The sequence below is a fragment of the Geotrypetes seraphini genome, chromosome 3 (assembly GCF_902459505.1).
Source record: "Geotrypetes seraphini chromosome 3, aGeoSer1.1, whole genome shotgun sequence".
NCBI classification, from domain to species: domain Eukaryota; kingdom Metazoa; phylum Chordata; class Amphibia; order Gymnophiona; family Dermophiidae; genus Geotrypetes; species Geotrypetes seraphini.
The window spans coordinates 300,568,498-300,590,915 of record NC_047086.1 but is presented as its reverse complement, the minus strand read 5'-3'; the positions used below and the strand labels follow the sequence as shown (position 1 = coordinate 300,590,915).

The 22,418-nt window shown below is 46.7% G+C and overlaps 1 protein-coding gene across 1 annotated transcript in view; it reads left to right on the top strand.

Moving 5' to 3' along the window:
* The window catches only part of PNO1 (partner of NOB1 homolog), a 57,182-nt gene extending 34,764 nt beyond the window's left edge, over positions 1-22,418 (top strand). Inside the window, exons 4-7 of the mRNA XM_033939110.1 lie at positions 15,991-16,051; positions 17,334-17,451; positions 19,057-19,127; positions 21,695-22,418. Coding sequence (XP_033795001.1) covers positions 15,991-16,051; positions 17,334-17,451; positions 19,057-19,127; positions 21,695-21,762 — 318 coding nt within the window. The 3' untranslated portion in view covers positions 21,763-22,418. The remainder of the gene's footprint in view (positions 1-15,990; positions 16,052-17,333; positions 17,452-19,056; positions 19,128-21,694) is intronic.

The following is a 22,418-nucleotide window of genomic DNA, read 5'->3' as shown; positions in this document are numbered from 1 at the left end:
TGTCAAAATATATGGCTGAACTCCAAGATACAAATAGGCGGTTTTATGATTGTCTGGAAGGATTGGATTGAAGCAGGAATACGTACTTTAGATGATGTTATTAATGATGGTAAGCTGCTGGAGTTTTCACAATTGCAACATAAATTTGGACTTAATAAAAAACAAAGTTATAAGTGGTTGCAATTGAAGCAGGCTATTCAGGCAGGGTTCCCTGAATGGAAGTCTTTAAATACTCATTTTACTCTAGAATTCTTATGCTTCCAGGCAGATTTTATGGGTCACCAGGCCGCACAGTGGTATAAAACATTATCTGGATATTTAAATAAAAAACCAAGGACTGTACTTAAAGATATTTGGAGCATTGAGATTAAGCATCAAATTAATGCATCTCAATGGCCACGTATTTGGTCTTGGAGGATAAGATGTACAATGTCTGCGTCTATGAGGCAAACATGGTTTTTCCTGTTGCATAGAGCACTCTGGACCCCTGTTCGCTTACAAAAATTGGATTGCTCTAAGTCTAATAGATGTTGGCATTGTCATCTTGAGGCTGGAACTCTAGATCATTTATTATTTTATTGTCCTTTTATTAATACTTTTTGGAAATTGATCTGGGGTCAAATAAATTGTATGTTAGAGAATCCTGTGGCCCTATCATATGACACAGTTTTGTTTGGAATGTCTATGAGGGCCAAAAGTCAAATTTCATCGAATAATAACAAACTGTTAATGATTTTAACAGGAGTTGCCATCCAACATATAACACATAACTGGAAAGACTATAGAGGATTGAATTATTGTTTCTGGTGGAGTTCGGTTTGTCAGGTGTATGAAATGGAAAAAACATTGGCAATCAAGAGAGGTTATTATAAGAAATTTAAAGAGGTGTGGAGACCATTAATTGAGTATTATAATAAATAAATAATTATATTTATCCCCATTAAATATATGTAGGGGGGAGGAGGGATGGGTGGGTTTTATGACATTATGAGGGGTAATATATGGAAAGGGAGGGAGGGGAGATAGTTTATGGTATAAAATGAATGTAGAGTTTCAAGTGAAGAATGTATAGTATGACTTGAATTATTGTACACTTGTTTGCATAATGTAAAAACGAATAAAGATATTTAAAAAAAAAAAAAAAAAAAAAAGAAATGTTGGCCTGGTCAGGAGGGGGGAGAAATATTCAGAGGGGGGGGGCAATCTGAGAGGCTAGTGTGAAGGGGAGACCAAAACTGGGTTCGCAAGGGGGAGATTGAGGGGTGTTGGGGGAAGAGGAGGGCTAGGGGAGAAGCTTAGAGAGGGGTAGCTAGGTAGAAGCAGCAGGCCTGGGAAGTGGAAGAAAGAAGAGAATAAAGGGCAAAGTGGGTAGGCTAAGGGCGGATACAAACACGGGGTATGTAAGCTAGAGTGCATAGGGGAGGCTTATGAATGAATACAAATTCAGGGCATGTAATCTGGAGAGATTGTGGGAAAGGTAAGTCTATGAGCAGAGGGAAATATAGACTAAATTCAGAAGGAAATGTTGAGGTCCTGGCTTTGGTTTTGAAGTAGCAAAACTCTTCCCTTCTGGTTCGGGGGAAGGGCGGAGCGTAGTTATGTGAACCAAAGTTCAAAATGAGGTTAGAAGCATTTAAGATGAGATGGACTATGAACAGATCTGTACTAAGTGAGAACGATGTGTAGGTATAAAAGACTATGAACAGGTCATAAGATGGAATTAAAGGTAAAAATATGTAACAGGTATGAAATAGGAGTCGTGGGTAGATACAAAGAATAAATCTGTGAACTTGAGAGAAGATGATCAGATCAGGGAGGCCGCAAGTGAGAGTCAAGGAATATAGTACGTGGCCCTCGGGAGTTAGTGACACTGAGTTAGGTGTCGGTCTTTGGCGGCTGAGCCCTTGAGAGGGCTAGAAAGGCAGGCCAGATGCCGAAGTACTCAATCATCTATTATATCACCAGAAGTACTAAATATACTGCACTCTTCTTCAATATTGTATAGCTATATGTAGACTACCAAACATAACGTAGCTACGTATGTATGAAATTTTTTGTAAGGACCTTCAGGCTACAGTTGGGCACTGAATTCTTTCTTATGGACATAGAGCAAAAAACACAATAATCCTATGAGATTTCAAGGCCAGCACCATTGAAATCCATTGCCTAAATGCAAATAAAGAGAACATACTCAAGAAATTCTTAAAACAGTTGGACTCTAAGATTTTGACTTGGCGTATCTGTGGGAGTGCCATTTTTATAGCCCTCACTGTCCTGTCTGCTATTCTATTGTGGAAAGAAAATCAAGATAAGAGAGGAAGAAGAATGGCAAGATGATAAGACTTTGAGTTCAAGTACTGAACAAGAAAGTTCATCACCTAGAGATTCTAACAATGCGGAGATTTCCACTGAGGAGACCCCCCACTACTGTCTATTCTTCTTCATCATCATTGGAACAACCTACCCCCAAAGAGATGGTCCACCCAAAAATATGATGCTTCCGTGTCACATAAACAGAATTCTGAGATGGTGTGGTAGAATTAATGTCTGACCTTCTCTGATTTAAAATGTCAACATAAATAATTTTATTTATTTTGGGTAAACAAAAAGAATAAAAATGTTATAGAAAAAAAAATTCTTAGCCATTCAGGAAGCAGCACCGGCTCAGGCAGGCTTTCGGAAAGCTCACTCTTCCGGCCAATACACCGCTGGACCACCAGGCTATAAGCGGCATGTAAAAAGGTACAATGGGGGGACATTTTTTAAAAAGATACTGCGACGGGGGGAGCATTTAAAAAGGTATGACTGGTAGGGCAGCATGTAAAAAAGTATGATGGGGGGGTAAAAAATTTGTATCTTTGCTGTATAAGACACACCAACATTTCCACCCACTTTTGGGTGGAAAAAAAGTGTGTCTTATGGAGCGAAAAATACGGTAGCTCTTTTTACACAATATCTTCTTTTTAGTCAAGAAATCAAAAAAACAACTCAGCGTCTTACCATCCACAACTACAGCACTCAGTCTAATCAACATTACTTTATGATCTATTGAATCAAACACTGCAGATATATCGGCAATATTTGTTTACCAAAACTCATAATTTTCTAATTTTGGTCTCTGATATTAACAGTAAAGTTTTCATGCTGTGGAGTGGGTAGAAACCGTTTTGGGTTGTATGTAAACAACCTTTGGAAAATATATAATCAGAAAATTGTTGAAATACCACAAATTCTAACATCTTGGCCTGCCATGGAATACCAGCCACTGGGTGTTAAAGTTCAGCTTAAATCAACATTTTAATTCTTTTGCTATTGGTGTAAGTATAATATCAGTAAGCTGAACATGATATACCCCTTCTGTTAACACCTTATTAACACAGTTGGTCAACCAATATAAAATCTTAAGATGGAATTGATGGCAGTAAAACAGCAGGACTGATATCTAAACCACATGAGAGTAGCAACAAAACCTTTAAACCTCTACAGCTCCCAGTCGCACTTCTTAGTGTCACTGTGTACTAGACTCCATCTCCCTAACCCTCTTTCCCTTTCAGCTTATTTGCGTGTGCTCCCCATGGGCTCCCCCTGCAGCTTCCATACTTTCCAAAAGTGTTTTTGCTTCAAAAGCAGATTTACAAAAAAAATTTTTTAATTGTCCTGGCTAGCTTTATGCCCAGTATTAGAGACTAAGTAGGAAATTTCTCTCTGGATTAATTTTATAGTATAAATGTGGCTCATTCAGTCTGTCATTTCTCTCGGTGAGCATTTTACATGTGCTGTTCCCCCTCCCACCCCTACCCCCACACCCTTAACTGAAATGGATACATTCCTCCTGACAGTGTTCCTGCCAAGTCACATTGGTAGTTAGAATCATACCTTCTCCCATTTCAGTCAGAGAGAATAAATTCCTGGTCATGTGATTGGCTTTTTCAGTCCTTCCTATCCTGAGTCCCTCTGAATGGGGGAAGGGGGGATAGGGGCCTGATGGGTTTTTGGCTCCAGTGCTTGACTAGACGGGTGGGGCTTTGGATTCTTGCCCAGAAATAGCTAAGAAGAAAAAATTTAAAAAAAAAAAAAAATAAATTTTAATTGAATCAGGTTGGGCAGACTGGATGGACCATTCGGGTCTTTATCTGCCGTCATCTACTATGTTACTATGTTAAGTAAGTGTTGCACAGGTCCCAATCCTAAACCCTATTCTTAATCTTCATCCTCTTGGTGCTGAAAAATGGTGCTTGGGGCAATGTTAATGGCTCCATTTGGGCATCTGTGCTTGGTTCTACCAAGGATCTTAATATCAGGGTGCTGTTTCTGGTAGCTATGACCTCTACTTGTAGAATCTCCAAGTTGCAGGTACTTTATTGCTAAGATCCATCTGTCCTTCACAGAAAACTCTGGGTCCCTATGTACAGTCCCATCCTTTCTGCTGAAAGTGATATCTCCATTCTGTATTAATCAGCAGGTCTGCTTGCCCTCCTGTTTGATATAAGGTTCAGCTCAGGATTAGAAGTTCTACAAGCTAGATGTCGGCCAGGCAGCCTCTAGTCCTCTAGTGTGAGGTGAATCAAGGTGCCTATTGAGTCTGCCTACATCAGTAAGAATCATCCAGTGCTTCAAGGGCTGCTGACCCACTCTACTAGGGCTCAGGATGCCACCTAAGGCATAGGCTCGAGCAAAATTCCCTGAGGACATTTGCAGGGTGGTGATTTTGTCATTGCTCCATTCCTTTGCTAGGCAGTACAAGTTGGATGTGTTAACCAGAGTTCACTTAGACTTTGGCAGAGCCATCATACAGGGGCCTTGTCTTCCTCACCCTTTAGACCCCCTTCGGTATATCTCATTTGTGCAGTACAGTGGAGCTGATGTTAAGAAAGGAGAAATTGTCTTACGAGAGAATTTTCTTTTCTTTAATCAGTTTTGCAATCCTGCCCTTGGAAGACCTCAGCTTGGGGTTCTGGGTGTGCTCTGTGATTCTTTTCAGTGGTTAACCCCCCCCCCCCCCAAAAAAAAAAAAAAAAAAAACATTTTGTGAGATATGGGATTCCTGTGATATGGCTATATCCTGGTATTTGCAGGCACTGTTCCCTCTAATCTGAGCAGGAGTCTTCCATTCACAGTCCTGTCAATGGGGAGTGTTGTTTTACTATCACATTTTCAATACTTTTACTCATTTATATTTCACATATCCTACAATTATCCCAGGACAAGCAGGCAGGTATTCTCACTAGTGGGTGACGTCATCCAACGGAGCCCCGATGCAGACGTCTGACAAGCATACTTGCTTGTAGAAACTTTCGAAGTTTCCAGTCACCCGCATTGCGCATGCGCGAGAGCCTTCCCGCCCGATGCACCGGGCGTGTCTCCTCAGTTCTTACTTTTCCGCGGAGCCGAGAAGTCCGTCTTCGACTCTGCGTGAAGTAACTTCCCTTGTGCCTTCTATGTCCGCGGTATTGGGTTCTTTTTCCTCGGAATCGTTGATTATCCCAGGACAAGCAGGCATGATATTCTCACATGTGGGTGACGTCATCTACGGAGCCCCAGCGCGGACAGCTTTTCAAGCAAACTTGATTGAAGTTTCAAGTTTGCTATGCTGCACCACGCATGTGCATGCCTTCTTGCCCACTAGAGGGCGCATCCTCACCTCGTGGTCCAGTTTTTTCCGCGGAGTCAGAAGCCCTGTGGAATTTGTGCTCTCTTTTATTTTGCCTTCTGACACCGCGGCTGAGTGTTTTTTTCTCGGTCGCTGTGCTTACTTTGTTGTTTTATTTGTTCGTGTGTCATTTTTCGTCGAAAAAAAAGAAAAATAATTTTTCGTTCGGCTCCGGGGGCTCCCGGTAGCCGCGGCCACGGGACCTCGTTCGTTCCCGGACGTTTTTTGAGTCCATGTCCCGTCCCTTGACGGGCTTTAAAAAGTGCACCCGGTGCGATCGGCTGCTTTCGATCACCGATCCCCACCGGTGGTGCTTACTTTGTCTGGGTCCTGAGCACCCGACCGACTCCTGCACTCGGTGCTCTACTTTTCAGCCGAGAGCTCTCCGCCGCCGTCGCGCTCGGATGGCAGAGCTCTTTGCTGTGGACCCCGCAGCAGGGAAGGCCTCGACGTCGGCTTCGGCCCCGGCCTTGACCTCGGCCTCTACTCCCTCGACCTCGCCCCGACAGCCCGCTTCGTCGAAGCCTGCGTCCTCGACCCCGAAGTCGACGGTGGGTAAGTCCTCACTTCCTTCTTCTGTTCCAGCCTCGAAAAAGCCATCCTCGGGCTCATCGACGGGGGCGGGTGGGTCGTCCTCGGCCCCGCCCCGAGTGTCAAAGTCGGGTGCCCCGCGGGAATACTCGAGACCGAGGTCGCCCTCGAGGGAGCACCCGCCGGCCCCGGATCTGCCGGCTATGATGGGGGTTCCCGTCTTTCAAGACTTACTCCGTGCGCTCATTGCCTCGGAGCTGTCCGGTGCCCTTGTGCACCTCCAGCCGACTTAGGCCTCGTCTGCCCCGGCGACCTCGGCCTCGGTACCCTCTGCTTCGGCCTCGACCCCGACCTTGCCCTCGACCTCGGTTGACCAGCCTGAGCGGAGCGTGTGGCCTCGGGAAAAGGTGCGAAGGGTGTGGAGGATCTCTTCCTCTTCGTCCTCGTCGAGGTCTTCCCGGGGCTCCTCGCCCTCGGGTCGGCCGAGGAAGCCCAAACGTCTTCGGGGCTCTCCTCGACGACGCGGTTGCTCCTCGCTGACCGGGGCTGAGACCCTGCGTGTCTCGGAGCTCCGCCTCGATAATCCGAGGCTTTTCCGTTCCTCCGAGGTAGAGTTATCGAGGGACTCCTCGCCGAGATGGAAGGGGCATGCCTCGGTGCCTCATATCCCGGGGACTTCCCGCAGGGGTTCCTTGGGGCATGGGCGGTCCCCGACCCCGTCGAGGTCGTTAGGTACGACTTCTTGGGGTTCGGGGTCTGGCACGGGTAAGGCACCTCGTTACTCCCGTGAGGCTTCCCCTTCTTTCTTGGCGGCGCGGGCTTCTCGATCTCCCTCTCCGCCTTCGAAGCCCTCCTCCTTTTCTAGATTTGTGCTTGATATGGGGAGGGCTTTGGACCTTGATCTTGGGTCAGGTTCTCAATACACGAAGGAATTTTTGGAGGAGCAGGATTTGCCCTCTCCCCCAAGGGAGACTCCTCGTCTGCCTCTCAACAAGGTTCTTCATCAGACCTTCCTGAGAAACTTGGACTCCCCTCTTACAGTCACAGCGGTTCCATCGAAGATGGAGTCGAAGTACCGTACAGTCCCTTGCAAGGGCTTCGACAAAGCGCAGCTGTCCCACCAGTCGTTGCTGGTGGAGTCGGCGTTGAAGAAGTCCCAGCCTTCTATGGTCTCTGCTGCGGCCCCCCCCCCCGGGCGGGAGGGACGGACCCTGGACAAGTTTGGTCGTCGCCTCTATTCCAATTCCATGATGACTGCCAGGGTCCTTAATTACGCATTCACCTTCTCGTCCTATTTAAGGCATATGGTGAAGGCATTGCCCCGTTGTTATGGGGTCATGCCGGATTCCCATAAGGGGGATTTTGGTACCTTTATGGCCAATTTGTCACAGCTGCAGTTGTACCTTTTTCACGCAGTTTACGACGCGCTTGAGTTGGCCTCTCGTGTTTCCGCCTTTGCGGTGGCGATGCGCCGTCTCGCATGGCTCCGTACCCTGGATATGGACCCGAACTTGCAAGAACGTCTGGCCAATCTTCCATGTGTTGGCTCAGAGTTGTTCGATGAGTCCTTGGAGGCGGCGACCAAACGCCTGTCTGAACATGAGCGCTCTATCGCCTCATTGGTCCGTCCTAAACCCCAGGCCACGCCGCAGAAGCCGTTTAGACCTCCTCCGCGGCGATACCCGCAGAAGTCGACGCCGGCTTTTTCGAGGCCTCCGCCCCGGCATCCCCCTCAGCAGGGCAGAGCGTCCCAACCAAAGCCTCAAGCGCAAGGGGCATCTAAACTGGCTCCATCTTTTTGACGGGCCCCCTCCGCACTGTCGACGGACCCCCTTCCCATCGGGGGCCGCTTGCAGGCCTTTCTTCCAGCCTGGGCCGAGATCACGTCGGACGCTTGGGTGCTCCGGATCATCTCCGAGGGCTACTCGCTAAACTTCTTAGCCACGCCACCAGAACGGCCGCCGGGGGCTTCTCTTTGCTGTCGAGTCCAGCTTCTTCTTCTCCTGTCGGAGGCCAGGTCCTTGCTGAGCCTTCGGGCGGTGGAGCCGGTGCCCCCGAACCAAAGGGGACGGGGGTTTTATTCCCGTTACTTTTTGGCCCCGAAGAAGACAGGGGACTTACGCCCCATTCTGGACCTCCGGAGGCTCAACAAGTTCCTTGTCCGGGAGAAGTTCCGTATGTTATCCCTTCCAGTCCTGTACCCTCTGTTAGACTCGGGAGACTGGATGTGCTCCCTGGACCTGAAGGAAGCATATACCCATGTTCCGGTGCATCCCGCCTTCCGCAAGTTCCTCAGGTTCCAGGTGGGGGAGTTGCACCTCCAGTATTGGGTCCTCCCCTTTGGACTGGCTTCGTCCCCTCGAGTCTTCACGAAGTGTATGGTGGTGGTCGTGGCGGCCCTGAGATCTCGGGGGCTGCAGGTCTTCCCCTACTTGGACGATTGGCTGATCAAGGCATCCTCCAAGGAAGGGGTTATTTCAGCGACCCGACAGACTTTCATCTTCCTTCAGCGTCTGGGGTTCGAAGTGAACTTCCCCAAGTCTCAGTTGTGCCCGGCTCAATCCCTTCAGTTTATTGGGGCCATGCTGGACACGGTTCGCCTCCGTTCGTTCCTCCCCTCGCCACGGTTCGCCTCCGTTCGTTCCTCCCCTCGCCACGGTTGGAGGCCCTACTTCGATTGAGTCGACAGGTTTTGCTGCTGCCCTCAGTTTCGGCTCAGCGCCTGATGGTTCTGCTCGGCCACATGTCGTCGACGGTCCATGTCATGCCGTTCGCCCGTCTGCACCTGAGGCTTCCTCAGTGGACCTTGGCCTCCCAGTGGCGTCAGGATCGGGACCCAGTCTCCTCCCCTATAACAGTGACTCCTTCCTTGAGACGCTCGCTCAGTTGGTGGACCAACTCTTCCAATCTTTCCGGGGGTTTGCTCTTTCTCGTTCCTCAGCATCGCAAGGTCCTGACCACGGACTCTTCGGAGTACGTGTGGGGGGCTCATCTGGATGGTCTGCGGACTCAAGGTCTATGGTCGGCAGAAGACCGGCGTTGTCACATCAATGTTTTGGAGCTTCGTGCCATTTTTCTGGCTGCTCGAGCGTTTTGCCACCTGCTGCACGATCAGGTAGTCCTCGTGAAGACGGACAACCAGGTGGCCATGTATTATGTGAACAAGCAAGGGGGAACGGGCTCTTGGTCCCTGTGCCGAGAAGCCCTGCGCCTTTGGGAATGGGCGGTCTCCCAGAACATCTCCCTTCGTGCGGTTTACATTCAGGGAGAGAGGAACTGTCTGGCAGACAAACTCAGTCGTCTTCTCCAGCCGCACGAGTGGTCGCTCAACTCCCGAGTTTTGCACGAGGTCTTCGACCGCTGGGGGACTCCTCAGGTGGATCTGTTTGCCTCCCCGGAGACTCACAAACTGCCCCTCTATTGTTCTCGGATGTACTCCCAGGACCGTCTCGAGGCCGATGCCTTTCTGCTCGACTGGGGGGGAGGTTCCTTTATGCGTTTCCTCCTTTCCCTCTGATCTTGAGGACGTTGGTACATCTCAAGTCGACCAGAGCCACTATGATCCTCATTGCGCCTCGTTGGCCTCTGCAGCACTGGTTCTCCCTCCTCCTTCAACTCAGTGTCAGGGAGCCCCTGCTTCTACCTGTTTTTCCCTCTCTGCTGTCTTAGAGTCGGGGTTCTCTGTTGCATCCCAATCTTCAGTCTTTACATCTGACGGCTTGGTTCCTTTCCCCTTGACTTCACCTGTTTCTCAGTCTGTGAGGGAGATTTTGGAAGCCTCGCACAAGGTCTCGACTAGGCTTTGTTATTCCCAGAAGTGGACCAGATTTTCATCCTGGTGTTCCTCGAACCATCTGGATCCGAGTTCAGTTCCGGTGTCTTCGGTTCTGGAATATTTGTTACATTTGTCCAAGTCTGGGCTGAAGACGACTTCCATTCGGGTGCATCTCAGTGCTATTGCTGCTTTTCATCGGCATCTCGAGGGTCGATCTCTCTCTCTTCATCCTCTGGTGATTCGTTTCATGAGGGGTCTAGTGAATGTTAATCCTCCTCTGAAACCTCCTCCTGTAGTTTGGGATCTTAATGTGGTCTTGGCTCAGCTGATGAAACTTCCTTTTGAGCCTATAAACAAGTCTTTTCTTAAGTTTCTCACTTGGAAGGTGATCTTTTTGCTTGCGCTCAAGTCCGCTCGTCGAATTAGTGAGCTGCAGGCTTTGGTTGCGGACCCGCCCTTTACTGTGTTCCATCATGACAAGGTGGTTCTTCGCACCCATCCTAAATTTTTACCTAAGGTTGTGTCTGATTTCCACCTCAATCAGTCCATTGTTCTTCCGGTGTTTTTTCCGAAGCCCCACTCTCATCCTGGGGAGGCGGCACTTCACACGCTTGACTGTAAGAGGGCGTTGGCTTTTTATCTTCAACGCACCAAGTCTCATCGGAAGGTTCCTCAATTATTTTTGTCCTTTGATCCTAATCGGTTGGGACGTCCTGTTTCTAAGTGCACCTTGTCCAACTGGTTGGCTGCTTGTATTTCTTTTTGCTACGCTCAGGCTGGTCTCGAGCTGCATGGTCGGGTCACGGGACATAAGGTCCGAGCGATGGCAGCGTCTGTGGCTTTCCTCCGGTCTACTCCGGTGGAGGACATTTGCAAGGCTGCCATTTGGTCTTCGGTTCATACTTTCACCTCCCACTACTGCCTGGATACGTTATCCAGGAGTGACGGCCGGTATGGCCAGTCAGTTTTGCGAAATCTGTTTTCCTAAATTGCCATCCTCCCACCTGCCCTTTTTTGGTTGGCTTGGAGGTCACCCATATGTGAGAATATCATGCCTGCTTGTCCTGGGATAAAGCACAGTTACTTACCGTAACAGGTGTTATCCAGGGACAGCAGGCATATATTCTCACAACCCACCCTCCTCCCCGGGGATGGCTTCTTTGCTGGATATGGAACTGAGGACCACGAGGTGAGGATGCGCCCTCTAGTGGGCAAGAAGGCATGCACATGCGTGGTGCAGCATAGCAAACTTGAAACTTCAATCAAGTTTGCTTGAAAAGCTGTCCGCGCTGGGGCTCCGTAGATGACGTCACCCACATGCGAGAATATATGCCTGCTGTCCCTGGATAACACCTGTTACGGTAAGTAACTGTGCTTTTTCATCGTCTTTTTATTTTTTTAAAAAAAATTTTTCTTTCCGTTCGACCGGGCAGGCCACGTGGCCGCAGTCCCGCGGCTTCGACCTAGCAGCGGAGTTTTTTCGGCCTATGTCCCGGCCTATCACCGGTTTTAAGAAGTGTGTCAAGTGCCAGCGCACGATTTCGCTGACGGACCCTCATCGACACTGTCTGCAGTGTTTCGGGCCTCAACACCTTCCGAAATCGTGCCGCCTTGCTTCACACTTACAGCACGTGCGTTTAAGCATCGCTGTTTCCTGTGGGAGTCGCTGTTCAACATGGAGGCTTCGTCGGAGCAGACCCCATCAAAGAGCGCCAAGCCTTCGACTTCCGCCTCGACTCTTCCATCTTCCACCTCTGCGGCTCTCAGTCTCCTCAAGCCTGCTTCATTTGTGCCTGCTTCGACTTTGCCGCCGACTGCGGGACCTTCCTCTGCCTCCTCAGGTCAGGTAGCTAAGCAGCCCATTCCCTCTGTGGTGCTCAAGTTGCCCAAGGCTTCTAAGTCCAAGCACCCGGGCGGCAGGGATCCCGATGTCCGTGCAGGAGGTCCCATCTCGGATGCAGATCCCTCCTTGCCGGCGTCGTTCCAGACCTTGCTGGAGAAGCAGTTCATCGAGCTCTTTACTACCATAAGGCCGAAGCTTTTTTCCCAAATCCAGCCTGGGCACGCAGGGGCCTCCTGCGAGGTCGAGCCGCCTCCGGTGCCTCCTCATCGTACACTCTCGCTGCAGGGAGCAGAGTCTCTGCGAGTGTCTGGTCTGGCATCGATGCATGCATCGCAAGGAGCAGAGTCTTTGCCCATGCCTCCCTTGGAACCGATTCCCTTGATGCAAGGAGCAGAGTCTTTGCAGATGCCCCCATTGGAACCGATTCCCTCGATACCGGGAGCCGAATCTTTGCGAGGGCCTCCTCCGGACCCGATGCCCTCGATGCCGAGCCTCGAGGCTTGGCAAGTGCCTCGAGGTGTGTCTACTCAGCCTCCTCTGCTTCGATCTACCGCCTCCAGTCCCATTCATTCGCTGGAAGCCTCGTCGGTGCCTCGCTCGCCTCGACGTTTGAGGCCGACTTCCAGGCACAGTTCGGGTCGTCACTCGAGGCATTCATCGAGCTGTGACTCGCCTCGACGGAAGCAGCCTTTCATCGAATATTTACCTCAGGAGTCTCCACCTCCTCCTATGCTGGAGCTCGAAGACACCTTGGGATCTTTTTCTCCCTGCCGATCCCCAGCCTCGTTGGACCCGGAGGCCTCGTTGTCCTCGAGTTCTTCTCGAGGCCCGGCGCTGGCTTACCAGCTGTCGTTTTTCTCTTTCCTGCGACAGATAGCTGTAGATTTGAGCATTACCCTGGACACGGGGTCCAAATTTTCAAAGGAATATTTGGAGACGATGCATCTCCCTCAACCACCTGCGGAGTCCCTCCGGCTTCCTTTGCATAAGCTGCTGGACCAGACCTTCATGCGCTGCTTTGATACTCCTTACTCCATCCCAGCTGTTCCGGGTAAATTGGATGCCAGGTACCGCACGGTTCACCACAAGGAATTCGATGGGGCTCAGCTCTCTCATCAGTCTCTTGTCACACCCACGCTCTCTGAGAACACCTTGAGCCGTCAGGTAGTGACATGAAGCTTGCTACTGGCGTGGTCCCTTTAGAATTAGGGTAACCTTTCAAGTTGGTAGTCGCTGGCAAATGCCCCACTAAGCTTATTCTCCAAGGATTTTGAAAAAAATCACACTTTGTCAGAATGGCCTTGGTGAAAACATAAGCTTTTATTCGGCCACTGGCCGTGGAATTACTGTGCCGCTCCAGGTTTTCCTGGTAGTATGAATCATATAAAAATAACAGAAAAAGTTCATTTCATTCCTGGTCACCAAGCAAGCAGCTCTGGGCTTGAAACAGTTAACACAAATAACTCTCTGGGCAGTGAAACAGTTAACACAAATAACTTTCTCCTGTAGCTTTGACAGAAGAGACATTCCTGTTTGTGACTGAGGAATATGTTGTGCTGTCCTGCAGTGCATTCACTCTCTCTAGCTGGGTTGAACTTTCTCCCTAGTCCCGAGCAGGCTTTTCCCTGAGAGGGTTAATTTCCTTATCCCTACGAGGCAGGCAGACTAATTGAATTAGTTAGTTGCTAAGGCACTATCTTTACAGCTGGGCCTTTTCACGAGAGTGTGGAAGTCAGGAAATTCTGGGCTTTAAACTAGCCATCATTACACCCTGGCGTTTGGTTCAGCTGTGAACATAACCTGAAGAGGAGATTACTGTAGCCTTTCCAAACTCCAGCAAAACAGCATGTAAAATTGCAGTACAGGATTATTTCCCTAGTAACTCCCACAGTCATTAGTTCACAGAGCAAGCAGAGAAATACAGCCAAGACAAAACCTCTGTTCACAGACCTTTCCCAGGATATTCAGCTCTCCATTTCCTCTTAACAGCTTTCCTGTATAGCCCCACTTTCTTCCCATACCATGGGCTCTGGGGGAAGGAAATCAGTGGCCAAATTACCAGCCTGTTCCTCCGTCATTTCCCAGTCAGTGCTGAGGAACTGCTCAGCCCCGTCCTGCCTCTGCTCTACTGCCAAGCCTCGTTCTGCTCTTCCTCCTTCCTCCCTTTGCTCTCTAACCAGCCTGGCTTTAAGCTGAAGGGAAGAACCACTCCCCCTTGGCTTTGGATGGGGGAAGGGAATTCCTTCCTCAGCCCATGCCGTTTCTCTGAGGGGAAACTGCTTGTGAGCTTTCTGCCTTACAGGCAATGGCCAATAGCAAGGCAGCTTCTTCCTGCCTGGCTCTGGAACTGCTTCAGGTAAGTCTAAGCCTTCCTGTTCTATTTCCATTTCATTGTCACTCACCAGGTAGTCAGCTAATTTATTGTCCTGGGCACTGACCTGGTCAGCCCTTCTGCACTGGGGTTTATATACTTTCCTTAATTTCCCTGTGGCAAACCTTGGGGAAGACATCCGTTTGTCACACTCTGCTGGTGAAATCTTCCCTGAAGATTATTCATGTACTCAAGCATTTTTCCCTAACTGTCCCGGCGGGCTCCCACTCTATCTAATGTACCTGGGGCAATGGGGATCAAGTGACTTGCTCAGGGTCACAAGGAGCAGTGCAGGATTTAGAGCCACAACTTCAGGGTGCCTAGGCTGTAGCTCTAACCACTCCCACAATAGTGAGGTATAGGTAAGTTCTGCAGGACTCCAGGGAACCTACCTGTCCATAGCGATTGAAAATGTTTGTTTATATTTATTTATTCATTTGATGAATCGCTTATCCAAAATTTACTAAGCGATTTACAGTAAGATACATGAGCATTTTAAAAAACATATTAATAATATCAAGTACAAGATAAAAACAAACTCATGAGCTGACTGACACATAAACATTTTAAGACAAATATAAGTATTTTAAAAGACATATTAATAATCTCAAGTACTAAATAAAAAACAGACTCATAAACAGACAAACACAAAGACACATAATGATAAAAGGGGAAAATGCTGCACCCCACACTACTGGTAGCAATGCAGTTGGAGGACACCTGCTCAGCTTAGAGGGAACAGTGTTTTTAGGATAGCGAGTACCACTCTGATAGGGAACTCTGATGTTTTGCTCACTAGATATCATTGCAGCTACAGTGGTGTATGGGGCATGGGTGCATTACAAAGTATGTATCTGCTACTTGGGCAGATACATACTAGATTGTTCCAGGGAGCACCTCTGCTTTTTTTCTCTACCTCCACCTACTGGTAGGAAAGAATAGCACCCGTTTGTGCAGAATGGTTTTGCTGACTAAAGAAAAGACAATTATCTGATAAGACATAATTTCTCCTCAGAATCAAAATCTTATGCACAACCTCCAGCTTCTCCACCTGTCATATCTGGGTCTGCTGTCTGGTGATATCCTGGTTATGGAAATCTTCAAAGGCCAATAAAACAGAAGAACAAACTTCCACAAATCACACAATGGAGACAAAACAGTGGAGATGACAGAATAAAAGTGCATAAATCTTTAATTTTATTGGGATCTTCTTGGATCCAGAGTTCATAAATACATTGACTCAACGTGGACCATGTTTCAGCTACAAAGCCTGCATCAAGGGTCTTGCAAAACAATTGTATGCATAAATATGATAACAGTAACCAAACAGTAGAAGCTATTAAAAAAAAAAAAATGTTACTGGCATCCAAAGTCCATGCTTAGATTCTCAAGCTTTCAAATTAGATCCCAAAAAATAACTACAAAGCACTTTCTTCTCCAGTGCAAAACACGACCCTGTGTTGGGTCAAAGAAGATTCCAATGTATTTATGAACTCTTGGTCCAAGTAGATCCCAATAAAATTAAAAATTTATGTACTTTGATTCTTTTGGGGGTTTTATCATCTCTACTTTTTATCTCCATTTAGAAATCCACATGAGAGTTAGCCTGAGTATACAAAGTCCATTTCAGCTGTGTTATCATGAAACTAGATTTCAACCATGTGCTTTTATCTATAAAAGGTTAGCACTATAACCTAATGTGATAATCCATTGACCTGCAGCTTTGTCAGTTTGTGGTACTTATCTCAGTGCAGTGCTCATCAGGAAATCCATTCGGCACGCTTGGGATGTTGCGTAACGTGTAACTCTCTGTGTTTTAGGATGCATTGGCTCTCCTTAGGCTGGATGATCTCTTCCTAGAATCATTTGAAGTCACAGATGGTAAGTACAGAGTTAGTTCTACCCTGCCATACCAGCTGTTCTCATCCAGATTCTTCAAGGTCTGTTCTATAACTGGGCATAAGTAGTTACGCACATATTTGTGTAAGCGCATCGCACACTATTCTCTGTAAGGTAGCACGTAACTGCAAGGGAGGCATACACATGACAGAGGCATGTGTGTGTGTCTTCAATTTACACACACAAGTTATAGAATACGATCAGTTCTGTACATAACATGGAAACTTAGGTGATCCATTTACATTCACTATTGCCCTGGCATAAATGATGACACCTAACTTTAGGCATACCAGTATTCCGTAGCCCCATCCTGGTGCATAGATGCCTTTAGAAAATATGCCACACACTGAGCGCAAAATCATATGCCCAGTTATCGAATTACCCCTTAATCTGTTTCCAGTGTGAGTAAAAATGTATGCTAAAGCATTTTGCTTGTTTTTATTCTCTTTTTGTTGTAACTGAACAGAAGGTTTAAACCTGCAGCCATTAATGGAGCAATCTGCATTTTTGTGTAGCCTTGGCTGCTCTGGAATAGGCTGTTTTAAACTAAGTATCATTAATAAATTGGTGCCATGATGCACTCTAGGGCTCTTTTTTGTTAGGTTACTGTTGTGGTGTATGTTATCTGAACTTAAGACATGTTTGAGCGCCTGGCCTCCACTCGCTCCCTCTCTAGCAGATAAGAGATTGTTCTTTGTAATACACTACTGTCAGGATATGGACAAAATGCTGCTGCTCTTACCCTGTGTGGGACCACTGAGAAGTGACACCCACCTTTACCTTCCCCAGCCCCCAAAGCCCCACCACCAGCCCCACTCAGTTTCCCCCTACACTTCCTGCATAGGAGCATGGTGGGTTGCCAGAGCTCTTGTGCCTGCTGTGTGTCTGCCCATGGGGTAATTTTCAGTCATTGCATAATGGTGACACTTAATCATCAGACTCAGGATTGGTGTGCCAGGTTGTGCAGGGAGCTGTTTGTGGACCCTAGACCCTAGCCAAAAAATGGCTCTGACCCATGTGGGCTAAATAGGAGAAGATGGGATGGGGGAACACTGTAAATGGTAATGAAGGCAGAGAGTGTCCCAACTTGAAAAGGAACTGGTTATGAGTAAGTGGAAACCTGACAGATCTAATGAAACCTATTGGCCCACAACCAAGGTTGAACATTGGATTTGATTAGAGGTGTAATTTCAGAAAGTTGTTATAAAGAAAATCCTATTCTGATGGCATTTGTTTTAGTGCTCTTCCTTGTCTCATTTTCTAGTGAAGCCTTTGAAAGGAGACCACCTCTCTCGTGCAATAGGAAGAATAGCTGGGAAAGGAGGGAAAACTAAATTTACTATAGAAAATGTCACAAGGACACGAATTGTTCTTGCCGATTCGTAAGTACTTGATCTTCAGAGTCTGTGTTATCTCATAGTGTGTTGTATCCCTGTTCTGTTTCATATTTTCCTCATTGAAAACCCCTGGTGATAGTTCATTTTGTGATCCCAGAATTGGCTGAACCATTAGGCAAAATACAGCATCTCAGATGTAGGGGCAAAGAGCAGTTATAGTCAAAGCAAACAAATATACTTTGACAGCCAAACAACTCGAAGAACTATCAACACCTACTTTTAGGCACAGGAAGGGTAGATAACTTTCACATAGCTCATTTACCCTAATTAGGTATGCAAATGAACATCACATTTTAAATATTACTTTTTTTCTATCTATTATTTATTTTTTATTTTAGGTATTTATATACCGCCTATCTAAGCGATTTACAATTGGGCACTCAAGCATTTTCCCTCTCTGTCCTGGTGGGCTCACAATCTACCTAATGTACCTGGGGCAATGGGGGGATTAAGTGACTTTCCCAGAGTCACAAGGAACAGCGTGGGATTTGAACCTGCAACCTCAGGGTGCTGAGGCTATTGCTCTAATCACTATGCCACTCCTTCCTCCTATGAATTTTTACAGGATTTTTCTGGGATGGGTGAAGCTGAGATAATCATGACTGTTGAGCTTAATTATGAAAATCCCAGGGTGGGGAGTGAGGACTACGTACAGGAAAGATATTTGAAGAGGTGGGATATAGGGGGTGGGCAAGGCTGAAAGTTAGTCTGGGGCAGAGCTTCCTGTGGATCAGGACACCTTTTGGTCATGACCTAGATGGACTGTCCATAGGTACATCATTCTAGGTGGGGAACAAAAAATAAAACAGACATAATTATGAACAGAATCATTCAAAATAAACAGAAAATGTCTGAGAAAAAAAAGCTTCCAGCTGCTTTCTGAATTGTTCCTTAACCCAAATGATAAAGTGTTCCACAGTCTAGTGCCTTCAATGTAAACAATAATGGATCATTGACCACCTTCAGGAGGTCACACAATTTTATTTGGATGTAATCATAAAGTCACAGCCATAAAAGGATCGAGGAGCAGTGGTCTAGAGCAGGGGTAGGGAACTCTGGTCCTCGAGAGCCGTATTCCAGTCAGATTTTCAGGATTTTCCCAATGAATATGCATTGAAAGCAGTGCACGCAAATAGATCGAATGCATATTCATTGGGGAAATCCTGAAAACCTGACTGGAATACGGCTCTCGAGGACCGGAGTTCCCTACCCCTGGTCTAGAGCATCAGTTATCCTTATACTGGCTCTGTTTTCCTCTAGTTTAGGAATGGATCTGTCCTTTCACATTTCAGCTAGTGGTTGCTGGCTATGTCTCTGATCTCCTAGAGAGTTATCTTCATCGTTTTTCCTGGCCGAACACTGGGCATCATTGGTACAAAAGTCACAATGCTGTCCCTTACCCTTGACTCTGGAGGAAGGGAGGAATGGTGACTGCACTGTGCCATTCAGGGTTGGTGTCTGGTTTCCCATCAAGCTAGAGTTCAGAATGTGCTGAGCATGGATATGGCAACAAGGTCATACTAAATTTCTGTATCACTCTCCTGCTTCATCCAGCCTTGCAGTTGATGTATGTGCATGTTACATTTACAGGAAAGTTCATATACTTGGATCTTTCCAGAACATCAAAATGGCACGGACAGCAATCTGTAATCTCATCCTAGGTGAGTAAAGGCCCATGGCTTTGCCAGTATTTTTCTAAGATAATGGTGTGTGTTAGGATTTTCTAACTTACAAGGTGCTTTCACAAATAAAAGCACATCATTTACTGGATTTTCAGATGAAAACGTCTACATGGCCATTGTACTTCCCAATGTCACAAAATGTAAGGTGGCTGGAAAGGACCTAGAAGTCATTCTATTCCTTGCCTCCATGCAGGATCTACTCTGTTTAAACTGTCTCTAGCAAGTGTTTGTCCCTCTTGTTCTTAAAAAGAAATTATTGTTTTCCAAACCTGTCTCAGGGACTCCTTAGTCAGTCAGGTTTCAGAATATCCATAATAAATACAGTACTCCCCCGTGAATTCGCGGACTCGGTCATTCGCGGTTTTTCCCTCCGCAGGAAGACTGTCCTAGAAGATGCTTCGCAGACTCGTGATGTTCTTTACCGGATACGAGTAAGATCTATAACGAACTACGGGACAGACACTTTCCTGAGGGTTTTCAAAGGACTGGTCATGCGCCATTCTCCGGTGTGACTCTACTGCGACTTTTGTTTCCGACAGAGCGAGACACAGGGAAGGGAATGACATTGCTATATTCACGATTTTTCACAATTAGCGGTCACTCCAGGAACGTAATCCCCGCAAATTTTGGGGGAGTACTGTATGCATGAGACCAGGTTGCATGTGTGTGTCTCCAGCATATGTAGATATTATCTCTTGCTTATTTGCTGGATAGCCTGAAAATTAAGACAGATTTGGGAAGCCATTTCTGATAGGTTTTTGAAAATGTATCCTGTTAAAGCAGAGGTGTCAAAGTCCGTCCTCGAGGGCCGCAATCCAGCTGTGTTTTCAGTATTTACCCAATGAATATGCATGAGATCTATTTGCATGCAATGCTTTCATTGTATGCTAATAGATCTTATGCATATTCATTGGGGAAATCCTGAAAACCCAGCTGGATTACGGCCCTCAAGGACCGACTTTGACACCTGTGTTTTAAAGGAATAGAATCCACCAGTGATTTTTTTACCCACATTTATTCGAAGTACAGAAATCTTAAGCATGCAATGAACCTAGGTTTCTCAAGCAGGGCAATGTACCTGGAAACAGAACTTAATGCCCTTCTTTCTAAATCCTGGCTTAAGTTAGATGTTCTGCAGTAGCAAGCAAGACTGATAACTGGATTTTCCAGTGTGATATATGACATTCTAGACCTGGCCACTAGGAGGACCACCAGGCCAGTCGGGTTTTCAGGATAGCCCTAATGAATATGCATGAGAGAGATCTGCATATCATGGAGGTGCCAGGCATACAAATCTGCTCCAGGCATATTCATTAGGGCTATCCTGAAAATACGACTGGCCTGGTGGTCCTCCAGGACAGGGTTGGGAGCCACTGTTCTAGACAGTAGAGTGGGTTATTTCCCTATAGCCGCGTGCTGCAGAAGGAATCCACTCCAGATTTTTCACTGTTATACTTCATTGGGCTCTCTAGCGCCACCTTCAGTTCTTTTCTTCTGCACGTGTCTGCAGGAGTGTTTGTTCTGCTCTCCATATTTTATTCTTTTTAATTCAATGTAATTTTGTTCCCTTTATGGATAATTTAGTGCTTGGGGTGAATTTGAAGCTCTGCCTACTTGAGAATTCACAGACTTCGGTCTGTAGCTGACAGGCCGTTCCCACTGGGTACCTATTAGCCTGCCTGCATAGTTTTCTTTGGAGCTTAGGGTCGTCCCTGAGGTAGCTCACCTACTGTTAATCGGGGGTCGAGTGCAGGCTGTTAGGCGCCCTTAGAAGACTCGGTGGTGTCTCGCAGGGTGCCAGCTGTGTCGACGCTGCTTTTGAGTCCTTGGTCTTAAGGGTTGACGCAGCAAGCCCGCCCTAGCTTTTGGGGGGACTGCTTTTGTACGTCCCTACTTCTAGAATGTCTCACCTATTGCACTGGAAAAAGAGATTATGTACTTACCCTGGTAAGCTCTTTTCCAGTAGATAGGTATGACATTCTAGACTCCTGCCCTATTCTTCCTGTGCCTGCTTACAGTTTTCAGTCTGTTTATGCTTCCCGAAGCTGATTCTTGGATGCCTGTCAGTCTTTGAAGGCTGGGAAGATTTTGTATATATGCTTCAATTTATTGGAGTAGTTTCTGAGCTCCTTTGAAGTCTGTGTTGGCAGTTAATGGTACTGTTTTGGGACTTTTTAAGCAGAACAATTTGGTTACGCCTGTTAGTACAGGTGCCTCTACTTCATGTATGTTGGGTGGCTCCACATTCTTGGGTACTAACTAAAAGTGGAACTAGAGAGCCCAGTGAAGCTTAACAGAGGCAGAGTGAAAAATCCAGAAGGGATTCCTTCTGCAGCATGCAGCTATAGGGAAATAATTCTACTGTCTAGAATGTCTCACCCATCTACTGGAAAAGAGCTTACCTGGGTAAGTACATGATTTCTTTTTGCTTTAGAAGCTTGTGTCAGTTGATGCTTAACGTAATGATTTTGTACATGTTTTAAATTTCACAACTATTGTCAAAACTTTTTGTTTAATGAAAATTTTGTTTTGTTTTTATTTTACAGGCAGCCCACCATCAAAGGTCTATGGAAACATCAGGGCTGTGGCTAGCAGAGCAGCTGAGCGATTTTGATTGCCAGTTTTGGGACTTAAGAGTATTTTCCAAATTGACAGAGGCCATGGATGGAAAGTATAGCCGTTATGGGTCATTGTGTGTGAAGGATAGATGCACTTAATTCACAGAAATTATGCAGACATCCAAAAGGAACAGGATGCCACCTTGAAAACAACAAGGCTGCTACTGCGTGCTTCAGTCAAAGTGTTTGAATCATTGCATATTACATAAATATTTTTGTATGGACTGTATTACTTCAGTTATTATAAGCACATGGTGAACTTTGTGCTACAGTTCATTTTAAACCTGTTTTGCAAACAGTAACACAATGCAATTGGCAGAGGATAACAACCCTTTACCAGGTGGTCATCAAAAGTTCAAATCCGAGAGACTAAAATTACTACTCCCTGAAAACTAGCTGGAGGCTTGTGTGCAATAAATGGGGATTTCGACCAGTTCCAATCAGTAACACCATCAGCACAATTTGGCACTAACTGGTACTCATTGTTGGCTATTTATTTAGAGAAAAGCTGTACAGGCCTGACCTCTGAGGGAGGTAGGCAGGGCTGTGTGGGGGAGAGTGTAGTGCATGCATACTGTGCTTTGTTTATTTAGTGCTTTCACAAGTACTGCATTACTACAGCATTTTTAATAAAAGGGAGACAAATCCAAAA